This window comes from Gadus morhua, chromosome 17, assembly GCF_902167405.1.
Source record: "Gadus morhua chromosome 17, gadMor3.0, whole genome shotgun sequence".
NCBI lineage: Eukaryota > Metazoa > Chordata > Actinopteri > Gadiformes > Gadidae > Gadus > Gadus morhua.
This window is the reverse complement of record NC_044064.1, coordinates 9,518,262-9,535,291: the sequence shown is the minus strand read 5'-3', so window position 1 is coordinate 9,535,291 and position 17,030 is coordinate 9,518,262. Positions and strand designations below refer to the sequence as shown.

The window sequence follows — 17,030 nt, the reverse complement described above, 5'->3', positions numbered from 1 at the left end:
TTTGTCTTTAGGCAACAATATGTAGGGTTAGCTAGTTAGCGCTTGAATTGTCAAGTACAAAAAGAAAATCTCATTCCTATCCTAGCCAGCAACGGTGTAGTAATTGTAGCTTCTATCCTAGAAGCATTAGCTAAAAATCGAGCGACAAAATACAATCGGCCCGGCTGGTTGTGTGAGCCATCGTTGAATAAAAATAAAAGATGGCATATTTTAGTCCAGATCTGGAGGGCATGGGGAGGGAAAGAGATGGATTCTCCACCACAAGCCCATTCATCTCCATTACCTCCAGCCTCCACGCTGACTGAACTGTACTGACGACAGCCCAGGAATTATACCCAACTTATCAACACTCTCCCCTCATCTCTTATGGTTATCACACTCCCCAGAACCCCCCCCCTCACTCTTTAGTACTCCCCCTGCGTCTGCTTCCTTCACGGTGCTAGGAAACCATACTGGAGGTAGGCAGGCTGGGGCTGCTCCAGAGGCCTGCCTGTGTGTGCGCGTGTGTGTGCGTGTGCGTGTGTGTGTGTGTGTGTGTGTGTGTGTGTTTGAGTGTGTGTTGTGTGTGTGTGTGTGTGTGTGTGTGTGTGTGTGTGTGTGTGTGTGTGTGTGTGTGTGCAGGGCAGTAGCACCAAATCCTGGGCCCCTATACTATAGGTACTAATGGGCCCCCCTGCGCTAAGTTGTTGACGGGACGGGGGGGGGGGGGGTATGGGGCGATTGTTGACGGGGGGGGGGGGTAATTAATTTTTTTAGTAAGTAATTTTTTTTTAATTTTTTTTTTGCCCCCCCTCTGCCTTGGGCCCCCCCACAACTGTCCCCTTTGTCCCCGCAGTCCATCGGCCCTGTGTGTGTGTGTGTGTGTGTGTGTGTGTGTGTGTGTGTGTGTGTGTGTGTGTACTGGCATCCCATGAACAAAACAGACCCAGGAATGTGGATGTAAAGATGGGCGGGTGGAGGGAAAGGTTGATGGACAGTATGGGAGAACAATTGACAGGTAGATGGATGGATGGATGGGTGGATGGGTGAATGGATGGAAGGACAGATAGATGAACGAGTGAATGGATGGATGGATGGAAGGATGGGTAGATCGATGGATGGATAGGTAGATGGATGGCTGGATGGGTAGGTGGATGAATGGTTAGGTGGAAGGATGAATAGATGCATGGTTGAGTGGATGGACTAGTGTGCAGAAGGACCGATAAATGAATCAGTTAATGGATGGAGAAGCAATTAAAACAAACACTTGGTTCTACTGGTAGTAATTCCTTTACATTGCTACATGAAACATATTTTTAGTTGTGGAAATATTTCAGCAATTTCTTCCATACAGTAACTGTGGGAAGATAAAACTGGGCTCTGAGAGGTAATTTTCCAGTGCTGTTCAGTATTATTGTCTCTGCAAAAATACCCCATCCTGTCAAAGTCCCATCTGTCTCTGTTTCTGTCTCTTCCACCACCCCTCTCTCTCGCTCTCTATCTCTCTCTCTCTCTCTCTCACTCTCTTTCCCTCTCTCGCTCTCTCTATCTGTAACCACTGCAGCAAGAAAGTTATAAAGTTATAAAAACAGGTGGTTTGGAGAAGAACAACGGAATATCTGTTCATCGTCATCATTCACTGAGGCCAGACCTCGGTTTCCTCTGAAACAAACTCTGTCTGCTGCAATATCAAAGACTATAATCTACAAACATCGGTTCACTGTGGGACTCACTGATTTCTACAAAGCTTAGACTCAGACACATGAAGGCAAGAAAGCTGAGGCCTTGTCAGCTTCATACACTCCCAGAACAATCTATTCTGATATGGAAGTGTGTGCTTGAGTGTGTGTGTGTTTGTGTGTTTGATTACGTGTGAATGTGTCTGTTATTGTTAGTGTGCGTGTATGTGCGTGTGCGTGTGTGTGTGTGTGTGTGAGTGGGTAGTTGCACTCAGCACAGAGGAGGGCTTATAGGATGATTAGTTCATTAGGCAGCAGGGGTTAGGTTTACGTCCCTCTATCACTATTAATAATATTATACTTAATTTCCTACGGGAGGTTTGGAACGCTTTAAAGTCTCTTGCGTGACAAGAGACTGTGATTGACAAGCTTTAATTTATGTCAACCCTGGAATGAGGGATCCCTCTTCTGAGTTTCTTCTTGGTTTTATGGACTTTGACCTTGCCCTTAGGGTCTAGGGTTAGGGGCCTGTGAAGCATTTGGAGACTTTAACTGTGACCTGTGAGCAATACAAATACATTTGACCTGAAATGTTTTGAAAATGTTTTTCAATGTGTCTGACTGGTGTGAAGGCTGAACATGGCAACCAACCTTAACCGTTACTCATGGACAATCAGTTGAACTGACCACACACCCACAGACACACACACAGCGACCATCCCTGGAAGGTTTGGCCATGATGCCGCGGTTACTTACCTGTTGTAGTGGTCGTGCCATCCAGAGTTCCTCCAGACGTCCAGGATGCTGTCGCCCATGGCAGCGAGGCCCTGCAGGCTGCGCAGGAAGATGCTCTCGATCTCAAGCAGGCCACGTGCCGTCACGGCCCCATGGGGCTCGGCGAAACACGGCGGCGCCACCTGCTGGCCCTCCTCAAACCGAGCAAACTGCTGCTGGCAGTCACACACCTGAGGGAAAAGAGACACAGAGAGAGAGAGAGAGAGAGAGAGAGAGAGAGAGAGAGAGAGAGAGAGAGAGAGAGAGAGAGAGAGAGAGAGAGAGAGAGAGAGAGAGAGAGAGAGAGAGAGAGAGAGAGAGAGAGAGAGAGAGAGAGAGAGAGAGAGAGAGAGAGAGAGAGAGAGAGAGAGAAGAGCACAAAGGGACGAAAAAAGATGTGTAAACAATTAGGAATAATAATAATGAATCAATCATATTTCCAGTAGCCGTAATTCGTTGCGACCAGGGAGAGATAATCAAACAATGGGAGGAAACAGAGTGAAGGAAAGATGATGATGTGGACAGACAGCGAGCAAGCATGTTAAAGACATGGAAGGATGGAGGGAGGGAGAACGTGGTATGGCCAGCAGGAAGAGTATAGAAAGCGCATAAGATAAGGTGGGGAGAATAAACTGCAGTGCGCTGGGGGTTTTAGAAATACTAATGTATTCAAGGTCACGTCCAGTGGATTTATCAAATAGAGGAATCTAAAGGAGTACATGGAGGAACAGGCGAGGGGAGGGTACCTGGCCATGGAGACAGAGACAGAGACAGAGAGAGAGAGACAGAGACGGAGAGACAGAGAGAGAGAGACAGAGATGGAGAGAGAGAGACAGAGAGAGAGAGAGAGACAGAGACAGAGACAGAGAGAGAGAGAGAGAGAGAGAGAGACAGGGAGAGAGAGAGAGAGAGAGAGAGAGAGAGAGAGAGAGAGAGAGAGACACAGAGAGAGAGAGAGAGAGAGAGAGATAGACAGAGACAGAGAGAGACGACGAAGAGAAGATTTGGAGGAGGTAGAGGATGCGAAGAAGGAGGAGGAGGAGGAGAAAGAGGAGGAGGAGGAGGGGGGGCTGGCTGAGAAAAGGTTAGGCTCAAACATGATAAAGGTCACAGTCCTCGGCGTGTCTGAAAGACGCCATGAAGATGACGCCATGTTTAATTAAAAAGAGGAAGAGGAAGGAGAATAAAGAACAGCAAAATAAAAAAATCGACATCCATTGCCATTTTGTGATGAAGAAATCGGTGGTTCTGTGTTATGTTTGTGTTTATTTTGTCTGCTCTGCCGCTGAAACCTCTTGTTGCGGAGATGTTCTCCTATCGGAGACTCTTCAGCATTAAGGTGGCATCACATGCCACCTGTGGCACACCAGGATCATTTATATGGCGAATTCAAATGTGTCTTTCACAAAAAGACAGATTTCAATAATATAATTTTTATTGATAATGGAAAATAAATATTAAAAAAAATTGGTCGGTAAATCTAGTTTTATGGTTTGTTATTTCGAAAATAGTGCGAACATGATTCTACCATGGGTTTTCCATTGATGATTTGTGTGCAATTGTGTTGCAGAATGTTTTGCAATATTTCTTGTGTATAAAGGGGGGGAGTGGAGCTCTTTGTTCAGCCACTGCATGTGCATATCTTTGCTTTGAAGGCGCTAAGGTCTTTATGACAATTAAGTCGTACACCTAAAGTCAAAAGATTGGGAAACCACTGTTCTGGACAGGGTCAAAGTTGACCTTTGAGAGTGGCGGGAAAGACAGGAAACAGGTAACAGACCACCCTTTAGGCTACCATCACATAAATAAGTAGTGGAAGAAGCGGGGTAAACTAAATGACCTAAATGAGGGTTCTTTCCTACAGAAGGGGACAAGGAAGAAGTGATGTGCATGGAATGTGTGTGGAGGCATACAAGGGCGTAGTAACACGGTGAAATACCATTAGTTAATACTGGTAGTATTTCACAGAGAATAAAACATGAAGGGGAGCCATTACGTTGATAAAAAGCAGAGCCATATTTTAGCAGGACACCAGGTCCCCTGTGTTGAGCATGTAGGAGCACGTCTGTGTGTGGGCATGTGTGTATGTGTGCCTGTGTGTGTGCATGTGTGCGTGCATGTGTGTGCGTGAGTGTGTGTGTGCCTGTGTGTGCGCATGTGTGCACGCACATGTGTGTGTGTGCATGTTTGTGTGTGAGAGAGGATCTTATACTGTGAAATACAATTACCAATACTGTAATTTAACTGTGGTCGTTTTTAACAAATAAAAGCCATTAGATAAAAAAAGGCAGACACAGGTTTTATCAGTGCACAAGGTTCCCCAGTGTGTGTGTGTGTGTGTGTGTGTGTGTGTGTGTGTGTGTGTGTGTGTGTGTGTGTGTGTGTGTGTGTGTGTGTATGTGTATGTGTATTAGGCCTGCAGCGGATTCGAATTGTATCCGAATCCGTTCGGTTCGTTTACCACAGTTCGGAGCATTCTGGAGATCCGCGGATTTCGGTTTCATGAAGGCATTGCCTTATGTAGCGTATTTTGCCTACTGTAGCCTACGTCCGATACAAAAGGGTGTTTAGGACCCAGCGGAATGCATTCTCTCCAGTGCTGCCCGAGCCAATGAGGTAGCTGTAATAGGTTGTTTTCTGAAGTTCAAGCGCACGATTCCTAAATTTAAAGAAAGTAATTGATACAATTATATTCTAAATATACGGGAGATAAATACAAACGGGTGATAAGCGGGATAACGGCCTTCGAGGTCGACCGGTTCGATGGAAATAATGGACAGGTAGAGGCAACTCTGGCTTCATGCTGCGCTCGTCGACAGAGTTCCGTTATCCCTTACATGTTACACTCAGTGCACCATGTTTTCAAATGCATTTAGGGGAACATTTATTGCACAAAAAAGCCTTGCAAGTCGTCTGATTGCAGTCAATTAACACATTGCAAATAGCCTGTGGGTCTCATTCATTTTTGTGTTTCTCCCCCAAACCCTCGGTCAAAAAAAAGTCTGCCTTTTTACTATCACGGACATGATCCTAATCCGAACCGTATCCGAAACCGAGGCCCAAAACGGTTATCTGAACCGAACCGTGGACACACTGATCCGTTTCACCCCTAATGCGTATGTGTATGTGTATGTGTGTGTGTGTGTGTGTGTGTGTGTGTGTGTGTGTGTGTGTGTGTGTGTGTGTGTGTGTGTGTGTCAAATTTACTTCAATGAGGTCTTTGCACCGCTGAACGAAGGCGTCACTGAGAGCGAAGATGCTTGTCTGGTCCAGGACCCAGCCTCTGGAAGAATACCTGAGGGAGACACAAGAGAAGATGAGAAAGGTTGAGAGAAACAGGATTAAGGAGAGAGAGAAACTGTTTTACTACGATTATAGACCTTTTTCACAGATAATTAATTAATGCCACGTGTAATTGTGGCACAAACATAGTTTTCGCTCTTTACACTTATTATGGGTCTACTCCTTTTATGCATCAGGGTACACGTAGTAGACTCTAGTATAGATATGGGATAGATATTACACATTGACCAATACTGGTGTTTTGACACATGTTCCTTTGTTTGCGCAGGTATGACATCTCTTTGGAAACGGTCCATGAGAAGTCCGTGGTAACCTCACTGCCTTATCGTATGTATCCTCACTAATTTTTGTCCACCACTACCTGTGCCCTTGTACATCAAAGTAGCAGACCAAGGAAAAGTCATCAGAGCCACACCTTTCCTTTTTCCTATGACGACATCTCTGTGAAATTACTCAACAGGGCAATAATCAACCAGAACATGACAATAAGAGAAGCAGAGAGAGCGGTTGATAGAAGGAGAAAGAAAGAAAAACAACAATAGTTGATGGGGTTGGGCAACGCCTAAATAAATTCAAACAATCTTCTTGGACTGATCATAACTCATAACACATTTTGCCTCTCCAACTGCCAGAAATACCAACAGACAATCAAAACAGACAGCAGCCACATTGGAGACCAGCTATCCACACAGGTGGAGGGATCAGGGGTGGGAAGGATCTGTCATTGTCATAATTGCATGTGTCTGAGTTTTGGGGGCTATTTGAGGCCCGGGTCGCTCTTCAAGTTTCTTTCCAGACTCCAAACTCCCATCCCCGCCTGTCCGGGAAAAACAGGGTAATCCCCCATCCACTGTGCTTAAGAGTTTGGGGCTTGAGGCGGGAATCATGAGGCCAAGAAGGGGTGGGGGGCCCGGGGGGGGAGGCAACACAGCAAAAGAGAAGGAGAAGGAGGAGGTGACCTTGGAAAAGTAAAGAGCGATAGTACTTAACTGATGAAAAAAAGTACTACGACTACAATAAAAACAACAGGACTGCGTGTTCCTGTGGGAGAGCTCCTGGGGGATTTAGTTTGTTTCCGTCTCCATTGCTCTAATTGCAAATAGGATCATGACCTACATGTGCTACAGCAACTACTACGACTACTACATATTGTTTCTCCTTACCAAAGTAAGGGCGGCCTGCCGTGATTACATGGGGACGAATGAGCCGGGGGAAAACACACTTTGAACTGCCGCTGGTGCAGTCACCTTGCAGACTGACAGCTCAATAAAAAATGTCCGGAAGTGTATTGCAATCCGCCCCCCCCCACAATACATTTCTACATAAAGCCATACGGTGGTAAGTAGTCGTAATGCAGAGTGGCTCAGAGTCAATAAAGTTGGTTTTACAGGCAGTGCCTACCCCTAAGTGGCCCTCTTCTGAAGTAATGGAATACAGCGTACATAATAGAATAATCATATCACTTCAGCTCATCTGGATACAGTTGAGTGTCTACGTCAAGGTGGGACGCTTTCCCTGAGTGTCACTGAAAATGTATTTCCACTCACAAAACGGACTCACTCACAGCTCATCTGCTAATTAAAATATTACAGATTGTGGGAGTCATTTCTAAGGGATAATACACAGTAAGCCGGTCATTATCCTTTAATTGTAAACCCTGACAGGGTGATGTAGGACCCCGACGCGCTGGCTGTACATTATCCAGCTTATTGCACGGATACTTACAAAAAAAACTATAATCGGACACTAAATATAACAAAAAGAAAATATGTATAACTAAAAAACATCTAAATCTATGGTTGGAGCATCCATAGTCACAGGCTGTAACGAGCTGTAACAGGCCTCGGAATGGTGTCATTGACTACAATAATAGATGTAATAAAATCATCTAACATCCCATTGCTATGTAAATATTCAGATTCAGAACAATGATTTCCCAAAGGATTGGATATACAGGAATGAGACGTTCATTTAACGTTTGTCAGTATAGACAGTACAATCCGTATTCAAACTCCCACACCCAAACATCCATGTGTGTTAACGCATATCGAATAACTCCCCTGGAGAGGAGACATGCAAAGTTAAGTATTGTCAGGGCCTACAGGCTTGGGGGGGATGTGCCAGAATAAAAGACCCAGAAACACTAGACGGTTGCATATGTGACCCCATACACCCTCTCTCTCTCTCTCTCGCTCTCTGCGTCTCCATGTCTCTCTCCCTCCCCATGTCTCGCTCTCAGCAGATGAAAGAGGAGAAGTGGTTTGAACCAGCACTGGCTCTGTTCCTCCTATGACTCAGATTAAACAGCGATGGCGGTGCCGAGCGTCTCATTCATCACTTCAATGATACTTTTAGTGGCCGTTCCCTCCGGTCGAGCGGAAATTAACCACACTCTAGCGCACATGTATTCACGCACATGTATTCGCACGTGCGCACATACATACACTTCCACCCGTTTTCACACACCTACATACATACATATCTATAGATATATCTATATATATATCTATATCTATATATCTATCTATATCTATATCTATATATATATATATTTATCTATATATCTATATATCTATATACATACTGTATATATAAATATATAAATATAAAGATATATCGACATATCAAACACACTAACACACACGCTGACACACACACACACACACACACACACACACCACACACACACACACACACACACACACACACACACACACACACACACACACACACACACACACACACACACACACACAGAGTGGAGCCCCCATGCATACGCTCATTCACAAGTGGTCACAGAAGCACGGGCAGGCCCACTCAAGTGTAGCGTAGAGCCGCAGTTTTGCTAAGGAACCAGGGGATTGTGTGTGTTTTGATTGTGTTTCACAATGCGTCACTGCACACTCTGTTGCATGAGAGGATCTTTTTTTTTTTTGCTAAACGCGTCCCATCTATACCAATCAGTCGTTCTCGTGTTGCATCCTGGGAATTCTCGCTGCTCTCAAATTAAGCTATTAAAAACCCAAAAACTTGGAATCATTCATTTCTTCTCCCCCGACGATTAGGATTCAAACGGTGACAGTGAAAATAGTTAACTTGCTTGAGAGTGGGGTCTGGGAGAGAAAATGACAAATTGCGTCCGCCTAATGACGACGCTGTGAATAAGGAATGGTAAGTCTCTGTTCAGGATGTGAAGACACGGAGGGCCCTGGTTTAGTACTCCACTACAGAGCAGTACTGATGACCACCTTCTACATCGTAATCATTATCCGCTCATTACCGACTCGGTCTGTGACCGGATGGAGTTGTTTTTCCAAAGAATGTGCTGGGATTGTGATTGTAACATCCAAGGCAATTAAACCAATTTAATTCAAACTGCGTTAGCAGGAGGACATCTCCTATCTGGGCTGGTGTGTGTGTGTGTGTTCATCAGTGGACCATGAGAAAGCAGTTTTATTTGAAAATAAACTTTTCTGCCGGTGTATGTTCTCCCGTTTCTTTTGAACGTCAGAAAAAGAGTATCTAGAGGCCAGTGTCTATCGCCGTGTGTGTACGTGAGGTCCTCCTCGTGTACTGCCCTCTCCTTCCCCTTCTGTTTTAATCCCGGTGTCTCTGCGGTGTGAACTCACAGCCAATACATGCAGACTCTCATCGGCGGGGGAGGCAAGCCGTGAGACCATCTAAGTCAGTGTAATTGGATCAGCACCGCCCGACCTCCGGGGAATGAACAGCTAATAAAAGGACATTTTGGGGGGTCTGGATAAGCGTAAATCCATCCAATTTGGAGGCTAATTAAGGCGGGCTTAAAAGAGCGTGGCGTTGGGACGGCGGGTCTGTGTGGAGAGGCGAGCACTGGCGCTCGGTCTTCCTCTAGTGGGCTCTGGCCTGGAGGCTGAGGAGCCGATACAGGCAGGAGGAGAGAGGGAAATGTTCATCTGAGGATATACTGTTGGACCTCACCTGCACGTCCACTATGCAAAGGGCTTGTGTGCCATAGGAATGCGCTGCTATCATATGCATGATATATCTCTATATTCAGAGAAAAAAACATTACTACCCTTGCCATGAGATCTAACCGCCCCTTATTGGAGCATTGCTTCATGGGAAAAGTATTTCCAAAGGTCTAATGCCGGTTCCAATGCAAATACTAATTAACAGAACAGAACACCACTGTGAACAGCTTGCATAGATGCAACAATACTGAACCAGCCCTAAAACCAAACTGAAAGGGTGCTATTCGCTCGTGAATAATGTTGCATTACCCAGCCAGAATGATGACAACAATCATTTGTTGCCATAGCATCTGACGTCAACTCCTACGTTTGTGATTGGATGCACCAGATAGGAACACAGGCCTGACCTCCACACTTGACACTTTAAAGCGAAAGCTGTGGCCAGATCTGCGTTCAGATTTCACTCTCACTTCAACCGATATTATCGCCCTGAATTAGCGATGTGACGCGGTGAACTAAAGACCAGATTGCGGGAATGAGTCCTGTGTGTCTAGCGGTGTATACCTGCCCAGACGACGAGGAGAGCAGCAGCACTCCTCTAAGGCGGATTAAAGTGTCCCAATGCTTTGTGCGACTACATATTTTTAAAGGAATTCAATTAAAGAATTACACAAAATATGTATTATTATTGTGTTAAACACGAACATGACATTTAGATATTGTAACCTGACATGCACCTTGCTGATACTCCATTTGTCCTCTATATTGTTGTCCTGAATTCAACATTGTGTTTCTCCCTTATGTCCAATTATATTTTGGTAATCTTTTGTCTGTCCCTCTTTTGTTATTTATAGTTATTTATTTCATTATAATTATTGTTTGCATAAGTGTTATTATTATTATCATTATTATTAATTGGCCTCACTCATCTAAACTTTCAAGGCCAAACAATAAGGAGTGGCGGTGGTTTATTTCTCAAGTTGTGTTTTACTGTCCACCGTTAAACACAAGTGCTACTTAGTGCCTAGTGATACCACATTTTTATTCGCTCTACTTGAATCTGGAGCTTGTTAGCACCAGTGCAGCCACCTAATAAAATTTGTTCACAGCCCTGATGCATGAACACATCGTTTCACAATCAGAAACAGAATCGCTCCAGTTAGTCCAACATTGTTTATATTATGTCTAGGCCTTCCTCAATGAAAAACCCAAGCATTGTCGCAAAATGAAATGTGTCACTGCAAAGACCAATTGTGGGTACTGAGTGCGTACCCATAATGCATTGCAGTTGCCTCGCCCCTACAGCAGAATGACACCCGTTAGGCTCTTAGAAGTGACTCGCTCCCTGTCAGCCAGCCATAGGACGGGCGTGCGTCTCTTGCCGTGACCAACGGATACAGCCGCACAAACAAAAATACTCAAACTACCAAGAAAAGGGACTCTATCGCGGGACCACCAAAGTGCTGCAGAGAGGCAAGGACGGATTCTATACAGCAGAGCCAGAGATATGAGCGGCGTCCACCAAACAAATGAGTCGCTGGCGGCGTCAATCCCTCCATGGCCCTGCCTCGGTCAACCTCACAGGGTGAGGGGGGGATAAAGAAGAGAGAGGGAGAGACAGAGAGAGCGGGGAGAGAGAGAGGACCTCGCGGCGGCGGTGTGGAGACAGAGCAGGGTATCGGGGGTCATCTGGGCTTCAGAGGGGGAAGATATATTAAATTCATTCATCTCAGTCAGAAGGGGGCCCGACGCCTCGGCTTTCCGGAGCGATGACAGAGAGGAAGATGTCTTGATTTGTACCCCCAATCCCCCCCCCCCGCCCATCCTCCTACTTCATGCCTCCCTGCCCCCCCACTGGCTTACCGCCTACTCTGGCTTTGTCTAGAAAGATATCCCCCCTGTAATATGGCCAATGATTAAATAAAGGCTGAGATACAGCTCTCTCCCTCACTTGCTCTCTCCATATCCGTCCCTCTCGATACATCCCTCTCTCTGTCTCCCTCTCCTCCCTCTCTCTCTCTCTCTCTCTCTCTCTCTCTCTCTCTCTCTCTCTCTCTCTCTCCCTATACATCTTTCTTTATACATCTCTCACTCCCTTGCTATCCTCATCTCTCTCTCCCGCTATACCTCACTGTACCCCTCTCTCTATACATCTCACTCTCTCCCTCGGTCACCCTGTTGTATGTGTGCCCACGCGTGTAAATGAGGGAATGAGCAAATCAGACGATGAACGCGCTCTCGGAGAAAAAAAAGATTTGCCCGCAAAAGAGCAAAAAAAAAAGGCTGAAAATGAGAGGCAAGGGATGGAGATGCAAGACACGAAAGAACAAAAGTGGAGAGAAAAGGAGGACAAGAGCGAATAGAAGAGGCCGCTAGTAGGACACATTCATCATGTGTCACTGAGCTGCGGTTACGCAACATGTTTATTCCCCAAGATGGATAACGGTATCACTCGCTCGCTTTGACCTAAAGACGAGCATCTATGGACACACACAACAAACCACACACACGCACGTAGCCATGCTGTCTATCAGAAACAATCTGCATTTAATATTCAATTTGGTGTTGTGAACCCATTTCACGTACACAATCAAACACTCAATAGGACACACACTTAAATTCCGGCATTGACATACACACATACACTGGCATCAAGTTTCTAACCATTAAGGTGTAGATGGAGGCCAGACGAGCTCTCTCTCATTTTTCTCTGTGATTCATGGTGATCGTTCAGTGAAGCTTTCACCCTGATCGTTCTGTGGTGAGTATGCCTATATTTTTCCTCCCTGGGCCGGTCAGTTTTGCACACTGTTCTATTTGGCGGATCGCGAGAGACGAACAGAGCAATGGCAAACAAGAGGGAATGGACTGCGGGAGAAGAGGAGGAGAATGACATGGGAGGTCAGGTGAGGTGAGAGAGAGACATAAGGACAGACAGAGCCAAGTACGAGGGAGAGAGTGAGAAACTTTATGTACGGTTTAATGAGGAAGTTGGTTTGAAGCGCCTGGTGAAAAGCAGATGCTATTTTAATCTCAATCTCAACCTACTGTGCAAAACCTGTACCAGAGAACAGGCTGTCAGACACGACACACACACACACACCACACACACACACACACGCACACACACACACACACACACACAGCCATCACTCATTGACATATTGGAGCAGACAAACTTTCGCTAATGCACTGTGCTACGTCACCTACAACTGAAACAACCGTTTAAGCTATACCCATGGGCAGCAATATAATGCAACACAGCTGAATGGGGGAACAGTAAAAGGACCTTTAAATGCTGTGTGAGATATGCCGCGAAAACGCCAGGGTTTTGCTACGGTGCGACTCTCCACGGTGCTGCAAACGTCACTTTTACCAGCGGCTTTTTTCCATTTGTGTCTTTTATACTCTGGCTCATTCCATTAGCCACAGAGAAGCCCGAAATCCCCTGGTTGATACCCAACACGGCCGAGTCAAGAGAACGAGAAAAAATTTGAGCATGGCCGGCGGGGGGGGGCTTCATGAGATGGTGAAATCCTTGGGCCTTCTGATAAATGGATTTCCAAGCCAGTCAGACAATGTTACGGCTGACATCTCGTCTCATGGCACCTAGTCCCCACCCCCCGCTCTACTTCCGCCCTTTCAGAGTAAGCGCGCGTCAGCAGCGGCACCAGCGACGAGTGTTGGCGGGCTCTGGTTTCCCCGGTGTACTCGCTACATCAGCCTCTTTTAGGACAGTCTTTCGCTCGGATTGAAAGTTAAACCCCCAATTCATTCACGCTTCTTAATTTTATTCACTTTTTATTTATTTGTTCCTTGATTGTACCTCAACCATTTCTGTCATCCTGTTATTTCTCCATCCTATTGCCCCCTTACCTTTTTTGTATTTTCTTTGTTGTGCCTGGGTTCATCACATAGGGAGAGTAAAAACGGTAAAACATAACGAATGAAGGCCACCTTTACATTATTGGGTGCCCTTGACTCGTCAGCAATGCTACAGCCCGCACTGGACAAAACACATGCTTTGCAGCACATGTATTTTTGCGGTATTTTAATTAAATACTATTTGGTCTGAATGGAATTGACCAATCTAAGCACAACGCTGAATTGCAATGATGGGGATGTTCCCATATGGCCTTGGGACTTTTGGTTTCAATAGAGCCGTGGAAAGATAAATAAATGCAGATCTGGTTGCGTGTTGACACAGGGCAGATTCCTCGCACAAATGTAGAGTTTAATCAACTTGCCACAAACTAATTAATGTGTATCGCTATAAGGGTCATCGAGGAGACCATGTCCATCAAACTGCCTTACGGGGATCAGGGAGAAGAGGAGAGGGATTGAACCCACAACCTTTTGGTTGAGGGTCAAACACTAACACACACACACACACACACCACACACACACACACACACAACACACACACACACACCACACACACACACACACACACACACACACACACACAGCCCCCCCCTCTCTGACACATGACTGAGGGAAGGGGTTGAGGAATGAATTGCGGGCCAATATTAGATTTTCGTCCCCTGAGCCCACTAGTTGGTTAACCCAGCCACCTATCCTCTCCTCCTCTCCCCCCCCCCCCCCTGCCTCCCCCTCTTTCCCCTCTCCCCCTCTCCCCCTGCCCTGTGGTTGAACCCGTCCTGTGGGCAGCCTGGGATATTGGCTGTGTGGGTGACAACCTCAGTGGTGTGATATCTGAAGGGGAGAAACAAATCAACGTCCTCTTTACTTTACAACCCCCCCCCCCATCTGCAGCCCACACATCGCATAGCCACAAACACACACACACTCACCCACCCCACCACACACAGACAAACACACACATCGCCAATCTGATACCCACACCCACACAGATATTCTTACACAAACACGCCCAGCCAACTAGGCAGACACCATGCACATCTGATACACTCAAAACCACAAAGATACTCTTACACAAACACACACATTCTAAAACATTGCAATACACACATGCACAATTCCTTCCCACATGCACAAGGCCCCCTGGATTCTCCATCAATGAGGGAACAGGTAGGAACGTGCCTGATCTGAATGTGTTATGCTCTAATCGTCTCTCTTTCTATACGTGTCCCTTGTCACTCATTCTCTCTCTCATTCTCTCTCTCTCGCTCATTCTCTCATTCTCTCTCTCTGTGTCAAAGTATCACAGTAGACTATTTTACCATGGTAGCCGTTTTAGTGCAAGGCACACAACACAACTACGCACAAACACACCCGCACGTATGCAGGCGTGCACGCTCGAGCGCACACACTCACACACACAATCAGATTGTCAATAGTAGAAACTAACTTACTTAGTTTAAGGGATGCGTCGCAGAGCCACATTCATCAGACCAAACCAATCAATAGCGTAATGTGATTTTAACATAACAATCCCAGGAGGCTAGCGGTGTGGGGCCTTTTCCAATTGCAGTATGACAGAGCGCAGTGTTCATCAGCGGTGCAGCGTTGTTTCATAAGAGATAAGCTTTACAGAGAGCCCAAAGCACCACACTGTTGAGGAGTGCATTATCTGCCCGTGTTTACAACAATAGACTATGTGCCTGCAAACACTGGGGCAGAAGGCACAGTGACAAACATGCATTCGCAAGGCCAACAATAAGAGAGAGAGAAAGAGAGAGAGAGAGAGATGAGAGAGAGAGAGAGAGAAAAGTGAGATTGCCGTCACGACTTCTGTCATTTAAAATGAATGAACTTAAAAGTCACTTTTTGGTGCATTTTAGCGTCCACCAGCGTTTTCCACTGCTGTTTGGTGCGGAGGGTCAGACTGAGGGAGTCTGGAAAAAAATTGCCCAAAGAACATATCAGGCAAGACCCCTCCCCCCACCCCCTGTCCTCACACTGCCCTGCCCTTCCAACCCCATCGCCATTGATCGGGAACTAAGCGCTCCTTTTAATTGGTCGGATTGAGGTCGATTGCCCGTGCAGACGGCAAAGGCCTGGAGGAGTGTCGGAGAGCCAGAAGCTTGTGCGTGTGTGCGTTTACACGTCTGTACGTGCCTGGATGTATGTGTGTGTTTTTGTGTATGTGTGTGTTTTTGTGTTTTTGTGTGTGTGTGTGTTTGTTTTGTGTATGTGTGTGTGGTGTGTGTGTGTGTGTGTGTGGTGTGTGTGTGTGTGTGTGTGTGTGTGTGTGTGTGTGTGTGTGTGTGTGTGTGTGTGTGTGTGTGTGGTGTGTCGTGTGTGTGTGTGAACACTGGGGCCTCTCAGGTCTCTCTCAGAGCAATCAGGGTAATGAAGTGAAACTCATCAGTTCAGGAAAGCCCCAACTAACAGATTGACTGACACCTGAAGGAAATAAACAAAGTGCCCCTGGAACCTCATTCCCGGCACCTTTCTATTGTGCACACCTCTGCCTCTCTCTCTTTTGAACTCTATTGCTCTGTCTTCCTCTTTCTTGCCCGCTCTCCCCCCTCTCTCTATTCCATGTGCATGTTTATTAAACCTTGCCTTTCATGAATTCAGTAAGCATCTCCTCCGCCTCGTCAGCTGTTGAAATGTCACTGAAATTCACACGGCGCCTGGGCACAACGCTTCTGAGGTAGTGAGAGCAGTGAGGATGATGTCATGTCAGGCAGTGGGCTGCGACATCCTAGTAAGATGTGGTGGTGCTGGTGCTGGTGGTGGTGGTGTGGTGACTCCCTGTTCATCGTGTCACTCATTCCCTGCCGCTTTGAAGACGTAGCCGCGCCTAACCTCTCCTGTCACTACCCTCCACCCGCTACGCCGTGCCGGCGTTTAGAGGGGAAGTCAGCCGTCACATCGGTTTCAAAAGAGTAGGTGGCTAAGACACGATAGTCAGTGCCAGTGTTTACTGGGTGCAGATGAACAGGGTTGATGTGCAGGTACAAAAGGGTAGTAGTTTTGCCCCTGTGTGTAACTGTTGATGCCCCGTGAAGAGTGGGGACAAGATTGGTGTATTAGCCCACCTGTGTATAGAGTTTGCAGTTTGGATAGAGAGTTGAAGTGTCGATGTGCATGTACACGATGGCTATGAAGACAAGGAGTCTGTTTGTGTGAGTATATGTTATACTACTCTGGCATTAGTAATCCCCTTCTTGAGCACAACAGATAGCTACACCAGATCAGCAACTGTAGTTTGAAATGATGGCCTATGGTTCCCATGGATGATCGGGGAGCGTTTGCATTCTTCCAATGGTCTTTAAGACATGATTCTAGCCCATATAAAGCACTCTGAATGTCCCTATTGTGTTCGTGACTCACTTGTTCAGAGTTCGCCTACACACTGCATAGTCCACCCCTCCCACCCCTCCTAAACACTTATTGTATGTTGTATGT

At 46.2% G+C, this 17,030-nt stretch overlaps 1 protein-coding gene across 1 annotated transcript in view; it reads right to left on the bottom strand.

Annotated features, from left to right (window-relative positions):
• The window catches only part of dnah2 (dynein, axonemal, heavy chain 2), a 186,475-nt gene that overhangs the window by 157,999 nt on the left and 11,446 nt on the right, over window positions 1-17,030 (bottom strand). The window contains exons 5-6 of the mRNA XM_030338322.1: window positions 5,640-5,727; window positions 2,415-2,623 (exon numbers count right to left, since the gene is read on the bottom strand). Coding sequence (XP_030194182.1) covers window positions 2,415-2,623; window positions 5,640-5,727 — 297 coding nt within the window. The remainder of the gene's footprint in view (window positions 1-2,414; window positions 2,624-5,639; window positions 5,728-17,030) is intronic.